General features: G+C 36.6%; 2 protein-coding genes across 2 annotated transcripts; one reads left to right on the top strand and one right to left on the bottom strand.

Moving 5' to 3' along the window:
• Window positions 1–895: 895 nt before the first annotated feature.
• Window positions 896–4690, top strand: LOC116166430. The gene is made up of 2 exons (XM_031481382.1): window positions 896–1508; window positions 2559–4690. Exons 1-2 carry the CDS (start codon window positions 896–898, stop codon window positions 4688–4690), a joined length of 2745 nt encoding a protein of 914 aa, XP_031337242.1.
• Window positions 4691–9953: 5263 nt separating this feature from the next.
• LOC116166429 lies at window positions 9954–13748 on the bottom strand. The gene is made up of 2 exons (XM_031481381.1): window positions 13136–13748; window positions 9954–12085 (listed from the first exon to the last, which is right to left on the bottom strand). The coding sequence occupies exons 1-2, from the start codon at window positions 13746–13748 to the stop codon at window positions 9954–9956; spliced, it is 2745 nt and encodes a 914-aa protein (XP_031337241.1).
• Window positions 13749–15059: the final 1311 nt, after the last annotated feature.

The raw sequence follows: 15059 nt of genomic DNA, 5'->3' as shown, positions 1-15059 counted from the left end.
TTAACTGTAAAAATAGACTTTTGCAATAATTCCTTTTAGTTGCATCTTGTGCGCCGTAAGTGACAGATGTATGTAATGCAAGTGCATTTGCATTTATTTTACACTTACCTAAGCATCGCATCGAAGTTACCTACTGATTTATATTAGGCACATTTGATGATTCTTATTGCTACTAATTGTTCAAATCTTTAAAACCCTAGTACAAGTACCCTTATTACGAAAATCGACACAATTGAGATAAGTATTGCATCATCTTTTATTATACCACGTGATCACTAGTATTACATAAAAGTGCATTCCCAACATTCCATTTCATCAGTATGCATCCAGAGTGTTCTCATTGTGGGTATAATTAAAATTGCGATTGGTTTGTTTGGAAAGTAGCAACTATACCTTCAAATGTGGCCGGTGCAAATAATATAAGTTGAATTTTTCAAAAATTAAGAACTCTTCTATAACGTCGTATTACCTCTCAATTATATCTACGGAAACAATGCTATTTCAGCGCTGTTAATAAAACACAGGTGGTCATCCGTTTTCTCTCATCATAAAAAGAAAATTTTCAACGACTTCTGTCAGTAACGCGTTGAACGCCGAGTGTGAAGGACGTAATAATCCGCATTGTTGTTAAATTTTGTTCCAAAAGAATATTAAGGTGTTCCATTTCATTATTATTTCTTAGCGTCTTGGCCATAGGAAAAGGGCGATTGAAGCACGAATAATTTTGTTATAACAGATCAGGTGGGGAGAAGAAAAGAAATCAATCGGTCCATTTTCTTATTTCCTTTGTCTAAGAGTAATACCTAACCGGGTTTATCCGTTTTGCATCCTTTTAGCAAACTCACTTTATTAGGCACATACCTTTACTATAGGTACCTATACAGAAAATACAACTATGGCTAAGTTTATAATTGAAAGGGAGTTTGTAAAGAACGTTAAACGATTTGGTTTAAGAGGGCGATCTATTCAATTTAGATTAAAACAAATACCTCCTAACGAAAACAGTCTATTATGGATTAAGGGCGCGATTCGGGAGATAGTTAGGTACGCCTGCGATAAGATTTCTGCTGAAGATATGATAGGGTTTACCTTTTGTTCCAAAAAATTTTCGCGCGGAGAGGGATATTTGAAGTTTCAACGTGCCGATTCAGTGCATTTTGATGATATATGGGAACTAATTTCCTCTATCTACCAATCAAATTCCGTGGGGTTGAGTACAGATACGTTTTGTTTGGAAGTGACCATTGTTCGTCCTCCATTAGGTAGAGGAAGAATGGCTAATAATAAATATAGCAGTTTCGAGGAGGAATGCGCTGCGAGACAAGGGATTGTTTGTATTAAAAATGTAGATAATTTATGTTTACCGAGAGCTCTTGTTGTTGCTATAGCTAAAGCAACCGGTGATCCTGACTACCATAATATACGCAAGGACAGAGCGCAAATTCAATACCAAAAAGCAAAACTGTTAATGCAAGAAGCTGAAGTTGAAATAGGAGCAAATGGGGCAGGTTTACTTGAATTACAAAAATTTCAATCGCATCTGAGTAATTTTAAAATTGTAGTTTACAATTACGGGACGAAGTGGCGCGATATACTTTTTGAAGGTGATTCTGACGCATCCCTAAAAATTAATTTACTGTATTGTAATAATCATTACAATGTAATAGCCTCACTCACATCTGCTTTTGTGTGTCGCTATTTTTGTGATAAGTGTCACGTGGGATATAACAATAAATTCGGTCACAGTTGCATTGGTGTTTGTTCCTCTTGCAAACATGCTCCACCCTGTGATCGCGAACAACACATAAAATGCCCCAACTGCAGTAGATATTTTGTTTCTAAAACTTGTTTCAATAAACACAAAGAACTAGCCCCTAAAGAACTTAAAACGGTATGTGAAAAATTGTTTAAGTGTAAAACTTGTTATAAAACAATCCGAGAAGGAATGGAACACACTTGTAACTCGTATTACTGTAAAACCTGCAAGAAAAACCGACCAGATGATCATCTTTGTTATATGCCTGTTGACAGTATCACCCCAAATTTAAGAGATTTTTTATTTATTTTCTACGACCTTGAATGCACTCAAAATAAAAGATTTAGCGACTTTCAAACTTTACACGAACCAAATTTATGTGTTTTTAATCAAAGGTGTGAGATTTGCTTAAATGAACCGCTTGAAAAAATTATTTGTACCAACTGTGCCGTAAGACAGCAGATCTTAAAATTTTCCGATGTTATTGAGAGGCTCGTTTATTATATTTTAGAGATTAGGAAAAGATTCAAACATGTAATTGTTTTGGCTCATAATGGGCAAGCATATGATCATCAATTTATTTTAAATTATATTTTAACAAAAACTGAATTGAAACCCGAATTGATTATGCGTGGGTCTAAAATTATTTCTATGTATATCGATAATGTAACATTTTTGGATTCCTTGAACTATTTTCCAATGGCTCTATCGAAATTACCTAAAGCATTTGGTTTGAATGATAATTTTCGAAAGGGTTATTTCCCTTATCACTTTAATACCCTTGAAAATCAGTATTATACAGGACCTTATCCCGATATTCAGTACTATGGGCCGGACACAATGATGCCGGAAGATAGAGAAAAATTCATTCTTTGGTATAATGAAAACAAAGACAAAGTCTTTGATATGCAAAAAGAAATTGTATCGTACTGCGTATCAGACGTGAATATTCTAACAACGGCTTGTTTAAAATTCAGAGATTTATTAATTCAAGCCGGTAATATCTGTCCATTTTCGGAAGCCTGCACGATTGCCAGTTCATGTAATAAATTGTTTCGCCGAAATTTTTTGAAAGCTGATACCATTGGTCTAATTCCGAGAAATGGCTATCGTTATCGGGATAATCAATCAAAAATAGCAATTGAGTGGTTAATATGGGAGGAAAAAGTCAGAGAAATTAACATCTTGCACGCCGCCAAAGGGAAAGAAATCGTATTAGATGGTTTACCGGTCGATGGGTTTTGTGCTGAAACAAATCAGGTATTTGAAATGATGGGGTGTTTCTACCATGGCTGCGTGAAATGTTTTAAAAACGATCGCGACAAACCTGTATACAATAACAGCGGAGAAACAATGAATTTAAGATATGAAAATACTCGCTCCAAGATAACTCGTTTAAATGAATTAGGGTACGAGGTCATAATGAAGTGGGAATGTGAATTTAAGCAAGATAAAACCCAGGACATTGCTAAGTATGTATTTGAACACCCGCTCATCAATTTCACCCCGTTAAATGTGAGAGATAGCTTTTATGGTGGACGAACTGGAAACATCAAGTCCTACTACAACGTGAAAGAAGGGGAGAAAATAAAGTATATTGATATCTGCTCGTTGTACCCCTGGGTTTGTAAATATGGGAAATTCCCGATCGGACATCCTAAAGTGATCATAGGGGACGACTGCTTAAATCTCGATATTTCCAAAATAGACGCTATCATTAAATGTAAGGTACTACCTCCACAAAATCTATTTCACCCCGTACTTCCGATAAAATTAAATAAAAAATTAATGTTCCCTTTGTGTCTGACGTGTGCCAAAAGTTTCAATCAAGAGGAATGCTGTCACGATGTAGAGGATAGGGCCATTGTGGGCACTTGGGTTTCGGATGAACTTGTGAAAGCTTTAGAAAAGGGGTATGAAATTTTAAAAATTTACGAAGTTTGGGATTATAGAACCGAACAATATAATGGGAAATCAGGGGGATTATTCACAGAAATGATGAACACATTTATTAAAATTAAACAAGAAGCAAGTGGGTGGCCCGCAAATTGTAAAACGTACGAACAAAAAATCGCATATATCGATAAATTTTTGGAAAAAGAAGGGATACGTTTGGATTTTGACAATATTGTTAGTAACCCAGGTTTACGATCACTGGCAAAACTTATTTTAAACTCATTTTTTGGTAAATTTGGACAACGCGAAAATCAACCAAAAACAAAAATTATTAAACAGTCAGCTGATCTGTATTCGCTATTGCTTGATCCGGCAGTTGAAGTTATTGGAATTTTGGCAATTAACGAGGAAACTTTAGTAGTAAATTATCAATACAAAGAAGAGTCATATAGCGCTTTAAGTACTGTTAATGTTTCAATTGCAGCATATGTCACTACGCAAGCCCGTTTAAAATTGTACTCATACATGGAAAAGCTGGGGGAACGGGTACTGTATTTTGATACGGATAGCATCATCTACATCTCACGAGAAGGTGAATATGAACCCGAAACGGGTAACTATCTTGGCGATATGACCAACGAACTGGAGGTTTACGGTCCTGAAAGTTATATCACCGAATTTGCATCAGGCGGACCAAAAAATTATGGTTTTGCGGTTTATTCTCCTACGCAAGATAAACACTTTCAATCGTGTAAGGTCAAAGGGATATCTATTAATCATGAAGTATCAAAATCGGTAAATTTCGAAACAATGAAGAATATGATAATTTACGAAGAGCCTCCACAAAAGATATTGTACAAGAATTTTGAAAGAACCGTAGATCATCAAGTGTTAACTGTTGAAAAAGAGAAGATATTTCGTCCTAATTTATTGAAAAGACGTTTCAGCAAGTACGATTCATATCCTTACGGGTTTAAAAAAGTTAAAAAAGGGGAGGGTGAAGAGGAAAAAACCTCAAAAATCGACATCGTCGAGTAACAACGAATCAGTCATCTCCAGGAATAATGAATGAAAACATCGTCGAATGATGATCAGATCTTGGATAATAGTTTGTACTTAGCATATACTACATTCCTAGTAAATCGATAGGTGTTAAGACTTATTATGTTACCTAAATACCGTTAATTGTATTATGTGTTATAAGAGATATAAAATAAAAGAGAATCAACACGTGAGCGTATATTTTCTTTACATCATGAACAGTTGGGAACCTCGGCGAATTGTTGGTAAGTAACAAGAGAGTTAGCATATTTCTTTTTTTTTTGCATAAAGCGGAGTTGATGTAACCTCCTACCATCACGAGAAGCTTAAAATCATCTTTAGGAAGTTACACACATGACCGCTATACGCGTGACAATAACTTAGTAGAAACAAGTCATTAAACAGTGTACAAACGCGAATGGCTAAAGCTATTTTTATACGTTTAATTCAAATGGATTCGCATATGCGCAAACCCATTTTTAAGGTGTGCCCAAACGTAGCTTTTGAAATGATCTTAGGATTTACTTTTATTGTCCATATCTGTTATTAATTTTTCAAACGCGTTTATAATAAGAAATTTCAATTGCCTCTGTGCAGATACGGATGCCTTGCCATTTAAATTCTTTCTTTTTCGTCTAACCTTTACGTTAGTAACAATTAAACAAGCAAATATCAAGTGGAGTAGTTCGGGAGCCTTTGTGACTCAGACAGACATCAAGAGCACAAAAGTGCGCTTTTTTATCTTTTGAAAGTGAAAAGCGCACTAAAAATCACTCTTCGTAGTGAACAAGAACTTATGTAAGCAGAATCGATACATTGAAGATCTTGATACTCGCTAGCGCAGGGTGCCCTCTACTCGGTAACATGCCACGCACCAGCATGCTGTACGATTCGTTAGCTCCTCTATATATTATAAGGAATGCAAGTTATTGATACTTTCCTCTAAAGGGGATTGTTCAGGTTCTACGCGTTCGGACATTACCACCTATTAGGCGGTAATGGTTCGGAGCTTATCGCACATTGTAACTCTACGAAGTAATACCTACACCATGTCGACACTTGGTTTGTATGCCTATATCTATTTTAACAGGTACCCGTATTCCATTGAGGATTAAAATTTCCGGTTCCGGGGGCCGTATTCTACGTTTAACACTACTACAATACATTGTCTTTTTTTTTTTCAAGTTCAAATATAAACCTATAAACAAATGCAATTCTCTGTAATAAGTATCTCTGCTCGTCCCTGTCTCCCTTTACTGCTCTTGATGCACAGTACCCATTCAGCACAGCTTGTTAATAGAGCTCAAAAGTAGTTTCAAAAGTACTATCAGACAAAGTTTTTATAATTTTGAAGGGGACACAGGATCTCTTAAGACCGGCGAGAATACTCGCATTCGCACACTTTTTTCACGAATTAAAAGGAATCGTTAAAAACAATGCCCTCGTATCATCTCTATGCGGTGAGTTCGAATCTGACAACTTGGCAGTTTTTAGTGGTACAGAACTTACCAATGCTTCGGAGGACATGTAAAGGTGGCGGGACCCAGCAGTGTATCACGACTATCGTTAGGTCATACAGTCGAGGGAAGATCAGGAATTGTTTCATAATTTATTGAAATACTAGTCCTTAGAGTATATTTACTGTGGCTGTTGATTTTAAAGATCGTTTCCGAAGTCTCCCAGCGAATATAATCTACCCAATGCACATCAAATAACCCACTTAACGTACAGAAGGTCATTTATCTTGGACTTAACGCCTTCTCATTCGATTGGTATGATGATAACTAACTGTAATCTACGAGTATATTGAAGGTCTCCAACGTGAAGGGGGTCGTTCGTTTACTTGACGAATGGTTCAATCACCCCTGTAATAACGTACCGCTTGTTTACCAAAAAAAAAAAAGTTAAATCAGTCCATAACAATTCGGGTCCCATTCCCCATGCAAAACATTCACTGCCAAACCGGTCAAAATCTCCTCGCATTGACTCATTTTTACGGTTGATTGATTAACCTCTACAACGGTTGTTTTGATATTCATGATTTTAAGGTGATACTAAAACTGCCGAATTTTACGACGAAGCCAGTTAAATCAGATTTGCCTAATAGGTCTACATTCGCTCGCTAGATCTACATACCCAAATAGTAAATACATTGGACATGTACCGCAACGGGAGATCCGTCTGATTTAAATAAGTGAGATGTTTCTGATTAAACTCAACTGTGCGAGGAAATAAGGTCAGTTGTCTTGGAACACTCCGAACGCGATGCCACTAACCTGAACACAAATCGTACACGAATGGACCCACAGCCCAAGCCTAATTGCGAACTCTACAAATGCGATTCGTACTCAAACTCGAACCGAATAACTTCCATACGATTTGAGATCCATCGCGTTCATGGATGCACGGATGAACGATGACGATGACCTGTGTTCTTGATTGATTATAGATTTCGAGGGACACAGAAGATCAAGCGTATACACTGGTAAACAGATAAACAGGTAAACATAAACAGATAAACAGGTAAACAGACAAACAGGTAAACAGATAAACAGGTAAACATAAACACATAAACAGAATCAGCTTTATTTTAAAAAAAAAAGCAGATCTTGTTTACCTGTTTATCTGTTTACCTGTTTTATCTGTTTATGTTTACCTGTTTATCTGTTTATGTTTACCTGTTCAGTTGTTTACTAGTTTACCTGTTTATCTGTTTACCTGTTTGTCTGTTTACCTGTTTATCTGTTTATGTTTACCTGTTTATCTGTTTACCAGTGTATACGCTTGATCTTCTGTGTCCCTCGAAATCTATAATCAATCAAGAACACAGGTCATCGTCATCGTTCATCCGTGCATCCATGAACGCGATGGATCTCAAATCGTATGGAAGTTATTCGGTTCGAGTTTGAGTACGAATCGCATTTGTAGAGTTCGCAATTAGGCTTGGGCTGTGGGTCCATTCGTGTACGATTTGTGTTCAGGTTAGTGGCATCGCGTTCGGAGTGTTCCAAGACAACTGACCTTATTTCCTCGCACAGTTGAGTTTAATCAGAAACATCTCACTTATTTAAATCAGACGGATCTCCCGTTGCGGTACATGTCCAATGTATTTACTATTTGGGTATGTAGATCTAGCGAGCGAATGTAGACCTATTAGGCAAATCTGATTTAACTGGCTTCGTCGTAAAATTCGGCAGTTTTAGTATCACCTTAAAATCATGAATATCAAAACAACCGTTGTAGAGGTTAATCAATCAACCGTAAAAATGAGTCAATGCGAGGAGATTTTGACCGGTTTGGCAGTGAATGTTTTGCATGGGGAATGGGACCCGAATTGTTATGGACTGATTTAACTTTTTTTTTTTTGGTAAACAAGCGGTACGTTATTACAGGGGTGATTGAACCATTCGTCAAGTAAACGAACGACCCCCTTCACGTTGGAGACCTTCAATATACTCGTAGATTACAGTTAGTTATCATCATACCAATCGAATGAGAAGGCGTTAAGTCCAAGATAAATGACCTTCTGTACGTTAAGTGGGTTATTTGATGTGCATTGGGTAGATTATATTCGCTGGGAGACTTCGGAAACGATCTTTAAAATCAACAGCCACAGTAAATATACTCTAAGGACTAGTATTTCAATAAATTATGAAACAATTCCTGATCTTCCCTCGACTGTATGACCTAACGATAGTCGTGATACACTGCTGGGTCCCGCCACCTTTACATGTCCTCCGAAGCATTGGTAAGTTCTGTACCACTAAAAACTGCCAAGTTGTCAGATTCGAACTCACCGCATAGAGATGATACGAGGGCATTGTTTTTAACGATTCCTTTTAATTCGTGAAAAAAGTGTGCGAATGCGAGTATTCTCGCCGGTCTTAAGAGATCCTGTGTCCCCTTCAAAATTATAAAAACTTTGTCTGATAGTACTTTTGAAACTACTTTTGAGCTCTATTAACAAGCTGTGCTGAATGGGTACTGTGCATCAAGAGCAGTAAAGGGAGACAGGGACGAGCAGAGATACTTATTACAGAGAATTGCATTTGTTTATAGGTTTATATTTGAACTTGAAAAAAAAAAAGACAATGTATTGTAGTAGTGTTAAACGTAGAATACGGCCCCCGGAACCGGAAATTTTAATCCTCAATGGAATACGGGTACCTGTTAAAATAGATATAGGCATACAAACCAAGTGTCGACATGGTGTAGGTATTACTTCGTAGAGTTACAATGTGCGATAAGCTCCGAACCATTACCGCCTAATAGGTGGTAATGTCCGAACGCGTAGAACCTGAACAATCCCCTTTAGAGGAAAGTATCAATAACTTGCATTCCTTATAATATATAGAGGAGCTAACGAATCGTACAGCATGCTGGTGCGTGGCATGTTACCGAGTAGAGGGCACCCTGCGCTAGCGAGTATCAAGATCTTCAATGTATCGATTCTGCTTACATAAGTTCTTGTTCACTACGAAGAGTGATTTTTAGTGCGCTTTTCACTTTCAAAAGATAAAAAAGCGCACTTTTGTGCTCTTGATGTCTGTCTGAGTCACAAAGGCTCCCGAACTACTCCACTTGATATTTGCTTGTTTAATTGTTACTAACGTAAAGGTTAGACGAAAAAGAAAGAATTTAAATGGCAAGGCATCCGTATCTGCACAGAGGCAATTGAAATTTCTTATTATAAACGCGTTTGAAAAATTAATAACAGATATGGACAATAAAAGTAAATCCTAAGATCATTTCAAAAGCTACGTTTGGGCACACCTTAAAAATGGGTTTGCGCATATGCGAATCCATTTGAATTAAACGTATAAAAATAGCTTTAGCCATTCGCGTTTGTACACTGTTTAATGACTTGTTTCTACTAAGTTATTGTCACGCGTATAGCGGTCATGTGTGTAACTTCCTAAAGATGATTTTAAGCTTCTCGTGATGGTAGGAGGTTACATCAACTCCGCTTTATGCAAAAAAAAAAGAAATATGCTAACTCTCTTGTTACTTACCAACAATTCGCCGAGGTTCCCAACTGTTCATGATGTAAAGAAAATATACGCTCACGTGTTGATTCTCTTTTATTTTATATCTCTTATAACACATAATACAATTAACGGTATTTAGGTAACATAATAAGTCTTAACACCTATCGATTTACTAGGAATGTAGTATATGCTAAGTACAAACTATTATCCAAGATCTGATCATCATTCGACGATGTTTTCATTCATTATTCCTGGAGATGACTGATTCGTTGTTACTCGACGATGTCGATTTTTGAGGTTTTTTCCTCTTCACCCTCCCCTTTTTTAACTTTTTTAAACCCGTAAGGATATGAATCGTACTTGCTGAAACGTCTTTTCAATAAATTAGGACGAAATATCTTCTCTTTTTCAACAGTTAACACTTGATGATCTACGGTTCTTTCAAAATTCTTGTACAATATCTTTTGTGGAGGCTCTTCGTAAATTATCATATTCTTCATTGTTTCGAAATTTACCGATTTTGATACTTCATGATTAATAGATATCCCTTTGACCTTACACGATTGAAAGTGTTTATCTTGCGTAGGAGAATAAACCGCAAAACCATAATTTTTTGGTCCGCCTGATGCAAATTCGGTGATATAACTTTCAGGACCGTAAACCTCCAGTTCGTTGGTCATATCGCCAAGATAGTTACCCGTTTCGGGTTCATATTCACCTTCTCGTGAGATGTAGATGATGCTATCCGTATCAAAATACAGTACCCGTTCCCCCAGCTTTTCCATGTATGAGTACAATTTTAAACGGGCTTGCGTAGTGACATATGCTGCAATTGAAACATTAACAGTACTTAAAGCGCTATATGACTCTTCTTTGTATTGATAATTTACTACTAAAGTTTCCTCGTTAATTGCCAAAATTCCAATAACTTCAACTGCCGGATCAAGCAATAGCGAATACAGATCAGCTGACTGTTTAATAATTTTTGTTTTTGGTTGATTTTCGCGTTGTCCAAATTTACCAAAAAATGAGTTTAAAATAAGTTTTGCCAGTGATCGTAAACCTGGGTTACTAACAATATTGTCAAAATCCAAACGTATCCCTTCTTTTTCCAAAAATTTATCGATATATGCGATTTTTTGTTCGTACGTTTTACAATTTGCGGGCCACCCACTTGCTTCTTGTTTAATTTTAATAAATGTGTTCATCATTTCTGTGAATAATCCCCCTGATTTCCCATTATATTGTTCGGTTCTATAATCCCAAACTTCGTAAATTTTTAAAATTTCATACCCCTTTTCTAAAGCTTTCACAAGTTCATCCGAAACCCAAGTGCCCACAATGGCCCTATCCTCTACATCGTGACAGCATTCCTCTTGATTGAAACTTTTGGCACACGTCAGACACAAAGGGAACATTAATTTTTTATTTAATTTTATCGGAAGTACGGGGTGAAATAGATTTTGTGGAGGTAGTACCTTACATTTAATGATAGCGTCTATTTTGGAAATATCGAGATTTAAGCAGTCGTCCCCTATGATCACTTTAGGATGTCCGATCGGGAATTTCCCATATTTACAAACCCAGGGGTACAACGAGCAGATATCAATATACTTTATTTTCTCCCCTTCTTTCACGTTGTAGTAGGACTTGATGTTTCCAGTTCGTCCACCATAAAAGCTATCTCTCACATTTAACGGGGTGAAATTGATGAGCGGGTGTTCAAATACATACTTAGCAATGTCCTGGGTTTTATCTTGCTTAAATTCACATTCCCACTTCATTATGACCTCGTACCCTAATTCATTTAAACGAGTTATCTTGGAGCGAGTATTTTCATATCTTAAATTCATTGTTTCTCCGCTGTTATTGTATACAGGTTTGTCGCGATCGTTTTTAAAACATTTCACGCAGCCATGGTAGAAACACCCCATCATTTCAAATACCTGATTTGTTTCAGCACAAAACCCATCGACCGGTAAACCATCTAATACGATTTCTTTCCCTTTGGCGGCGTGCAAGATGTTAATTTCTCTGACTTTTTCCTCCCATATTAACCACTCAATTGCTATTTTTGATTGATTATCCCGATAACGATAGCCATTTCTCGGAATTAGACCAATGGTATCAGCTTTCAAAAAATTTCGGCGAAACAATTTATTACATGAACTGGCAATCGTGCAGGCTTCCGAAAATGGACAGATATTACCGGCTTGAATTAATAAATCTCTGAATTTTAAACAAGCCGTTGTTAGAATATTCACGTCTGATACGCAGTACGATACAATTTCTTTTTGCATATCAAAGACTTTGTCTTTGTTTTCATTATACCAAAGAATGAATTTTTCTCTATCTTCCGGCATCATTGTGTCCGGCCCATAGTACTGAATATCGGGATAAGGTCCTGTATAATACTGATTTTCAAGGGTATTAAAGTGATAAGGGAAATAACCCTTTCGAAAATTATCATTCAAACCAAATGCTTTAGGTAATTTCGATAGAGCCATTGGAAAATAGTTCAAGGAATCCAAAAATGTTACATTATCGATATACATAGAAATAATTTTAGACCCACGCATAATCAATTCGGGTTTCAATTCAGTTTTTGTTAAAATATAATTTAAAATAAATTGATGATCATATGCTTGCCCATTATGAGCCAAAACAATTACATGTTTGAATCTTTTCCTAATCTCTAAAATATAATAAACGAGCCTCTCAATAACATCGGAAAATTTTAAGATCTGCTGTCTTACGGCACAGTTGGTACAAATAATTTTTTCAAGCGGTTCATTTAAGCAAATCTCACACCTTTGATTAAAAACACATAAATTTGGTTCGTGTAAAGTTTGAAAGTCGCTAAATCTTTTATTTTGAGTGCATTCAAGGTCGTAGAAAATAAATAAAAAATCTCTTAAATTTGGGGTGATACTGTCAACAGGCATATAACAAAGATGATCATCTGGTCGGTTTTTCTTGCAGGTTTTACAGTAATACGAGTTACAAGTGTGTTCCATTCCTTCTCGGATTGTTTTATAACAAGTTTTACACTTAAACAATTTTTCACATACCGTTTTAAGTTCTTTAGGGGCTAGTTCTTTGTGTTTATTGAAACAAGTTTTAGAAACAAAATATCTACTGCAGTTGGGGCATTTTATGTGTTGTTCGCGATCACAGGGTGGAGCATGTTTGCAAGAGGAACAAACACCAATGCAACTGTGACCGAATTTATTGTTATATCCCACGTGACACTTATCACAAAAATAGCGACACACAAAAGCAGATGTGAGTGAGGCTATTACATTGTAATGATTATTACAATACAGTAAATTAATTTTTAGGGATGCGTCAGAATCACCTTCAAAAAGTATATCGCGCCACTTCGTCCCGTAATTGTAAACTACAATTTTAAAATTACTCAGATGCGATTGAAATTTTTGTAATTCAAGTAAACCTGCCCCATTTGCTCCTATTTCAACTTCAGCTTCTTGCATTAACAGTTTTGCTTTTTGGTATTGAATTTGCGCTCTGTCCTTGCGTATATTATGGTAGTCAGGATCACCGGTTGCTTTAGCTATAGCAACAACAAGAGCTCTCGGTAAACATAAATTATCTACATTTTTAATACAAACAATCCCTTGTCTCGCAGCGCATTCCTCCTCGAAACTGCTATATTTATTATTAGCCATTCTTCCTCTACCTAATGGAGGACGAACAATGGTCACTTCCAAACAAAACGTATCTGTACTCAACCCCACGGAATTTGATTGGTAGATAGAGGAAATTAGTTCCCATATATCATCAAAATGCACTGAATCGGCACGTTGAAACTTCAAATATCCCTCTCCGCGCGAAAATTTTTTGGAACAAAAGGTAAACCCTATCATATCTTCAGCAGAAATCTTATCGCAGGCGTACCTAACTATCTCCCGAATCGCGCCCTTAATCCATAATAGACTGTTTTCGTTAGGAGGTATTTGTTTTAATCTAAATTGAATAGATCGCCCTCTTAAACCAAATCGTTTAACGTTCTTTACAAACTCCCTTTCAATTATAAACTTAGCCATAGTTGTATTTTCTGTATAGGTACCTATAGTAAAGGTATGTGCCTAATAAAGTGAGTTTGCTAAAAGGATGCAAAACGGATAAACCCGGTTAGGTATTACTCTTAGACAAAGGAAATAAGAAAATGGACCGATTGATTTCTTTTCTTCTCCCCACCTGATCTGTTATAACAAAATTATTCGTGCTTCAATCGCCCTTTTCCTATGGCCAAGACGCTAAGAAATAATAATGAAATGGAACACCTTAATATTCTTTTGGAACAAAATTTAACAACAATGCGGATTATTACGTCCTTCACACTCGGCGTTCAACGCGTTACTGACAGAAGTCGTTGAAAATTTTCTTTTTATGATGAGAGAAAACGGATGACCACCTGTGTTTTATTAACAGCGCTGAAATAGCATTGTTTCCGTAGATATAATTGAGAGGTAATACGACGTTATAGAAGAGTTCTTAATTTTTGAAAAATTCAACTTATATTATTTGCACCGGCCACATTTGAAGGTATAGTTGCTACTTTCCAAACAAACCAATCGCAATTTTAATTATACCCACAATGAGAACACTCTGGATGCATACTGATGAAATGGAATGTTGGGAATGCACTTTTATGTAATACTAGTGATCACGTGGTATAATAAAAGATGATGCAATACTTATCTCAATTGTGTCGATTTTCGTAATAAGGGTACTTGTACTAGGGTTTTAAAGATTTGAACAATTAGTAGCAATAAGAATCATCAAATGTGCCTAATATAAATCAGTAGGTAACTTCGATGCGATGCTTAGGTAAGTGTAAAATAAATGCAAATGCACTTGCATTACATACATCTGTCACTTACGGCGCACAAGATGCAACTAAAAGGAATTATTGCAAAAGTCTATTTTTACAGTTAATGGGAGAAAGAAGGTAGCGAGTTTGCGACGTACACCTGATTTTTCTAAACATCGTATCGCAAATGATTGTGAGATTCAAGTGCTTTTTTTTTTCTTCCAGCCAAATTAATGGAGAATTCGGGTAAAGTAACGGCCGTATTCAACACATCAAAAACTAACGTAAGCTTCTTCCTACGCTGGATCCGACCTTCGAAAGCTGGATCCAGAAAAAATAGGCCACCCAAATTTCGGTGTGCCTAAAAGCCATCAAAATTCCCTACAGCCAAATTGCGCGAGGTTAGATGTCCAAAATAGCGATACCAAATCTCACCAACTAAAAGCTAAAAATAGCTATACGTCTCGTACACGTGCGCGCAAACCTCACTTTCGCCTGGCGCGACATGTGACTGTCTGGCTCAGGTGGCCCTTTAACTACT

This window comes from Photinus pyralis, unplaced genomic scaffold (genome assembly GCF_008802855.1).
Source record: "Photinus pyralis isolate 1611_PpyrPB1 unplaced genomic scaffold, Ppyr1.3 Ppyr1.4_LG3b, whole genome shotgun sequence".
NCBI classification, from domain to species: Eukaryota; Metazoa; Arthropoda; class Insecta; order Coleoptera; family Lampyridae; genus Photinus; species Photinus pyralis.
Note: the sequence above shows the minus strand (reverse complement) of the source record. Positions and strands in the feature narration are given on the sequence as shown.

Excerpts from the sequence above, each read along its gene's own strand:
- LOC116166430 (XM_031481382.1), top strand. The coding sequence starts at position 896 with ATGGCTAAGTTTATAATTGAAAGGGAGTTTGTAAAGAACGTTAAACGA. Across the intron at positions 1,509-2,558 it reads AATAGGAGCAAATGGGGCAG|GACCTTATCCCGATATTCAG; the intron begins GTTTACTTGAAT and ends AGTATTATACAG.
- LOC116166429 (XM_031481381.1), bottom strand. The coding sequence starts at position 13,748 with ATGGCTAAGTTTATAATTGAAAGGGAGTTTGTAAAGAACGTTAAACGA. Across the intron at positions 12,086-13,135 it reads AATAGGAGCAAATGGGGCAG|GACCTTATCCCGATATTCAG; the intron begins GTTTACTTGAAT and ends AGTATTATACAG.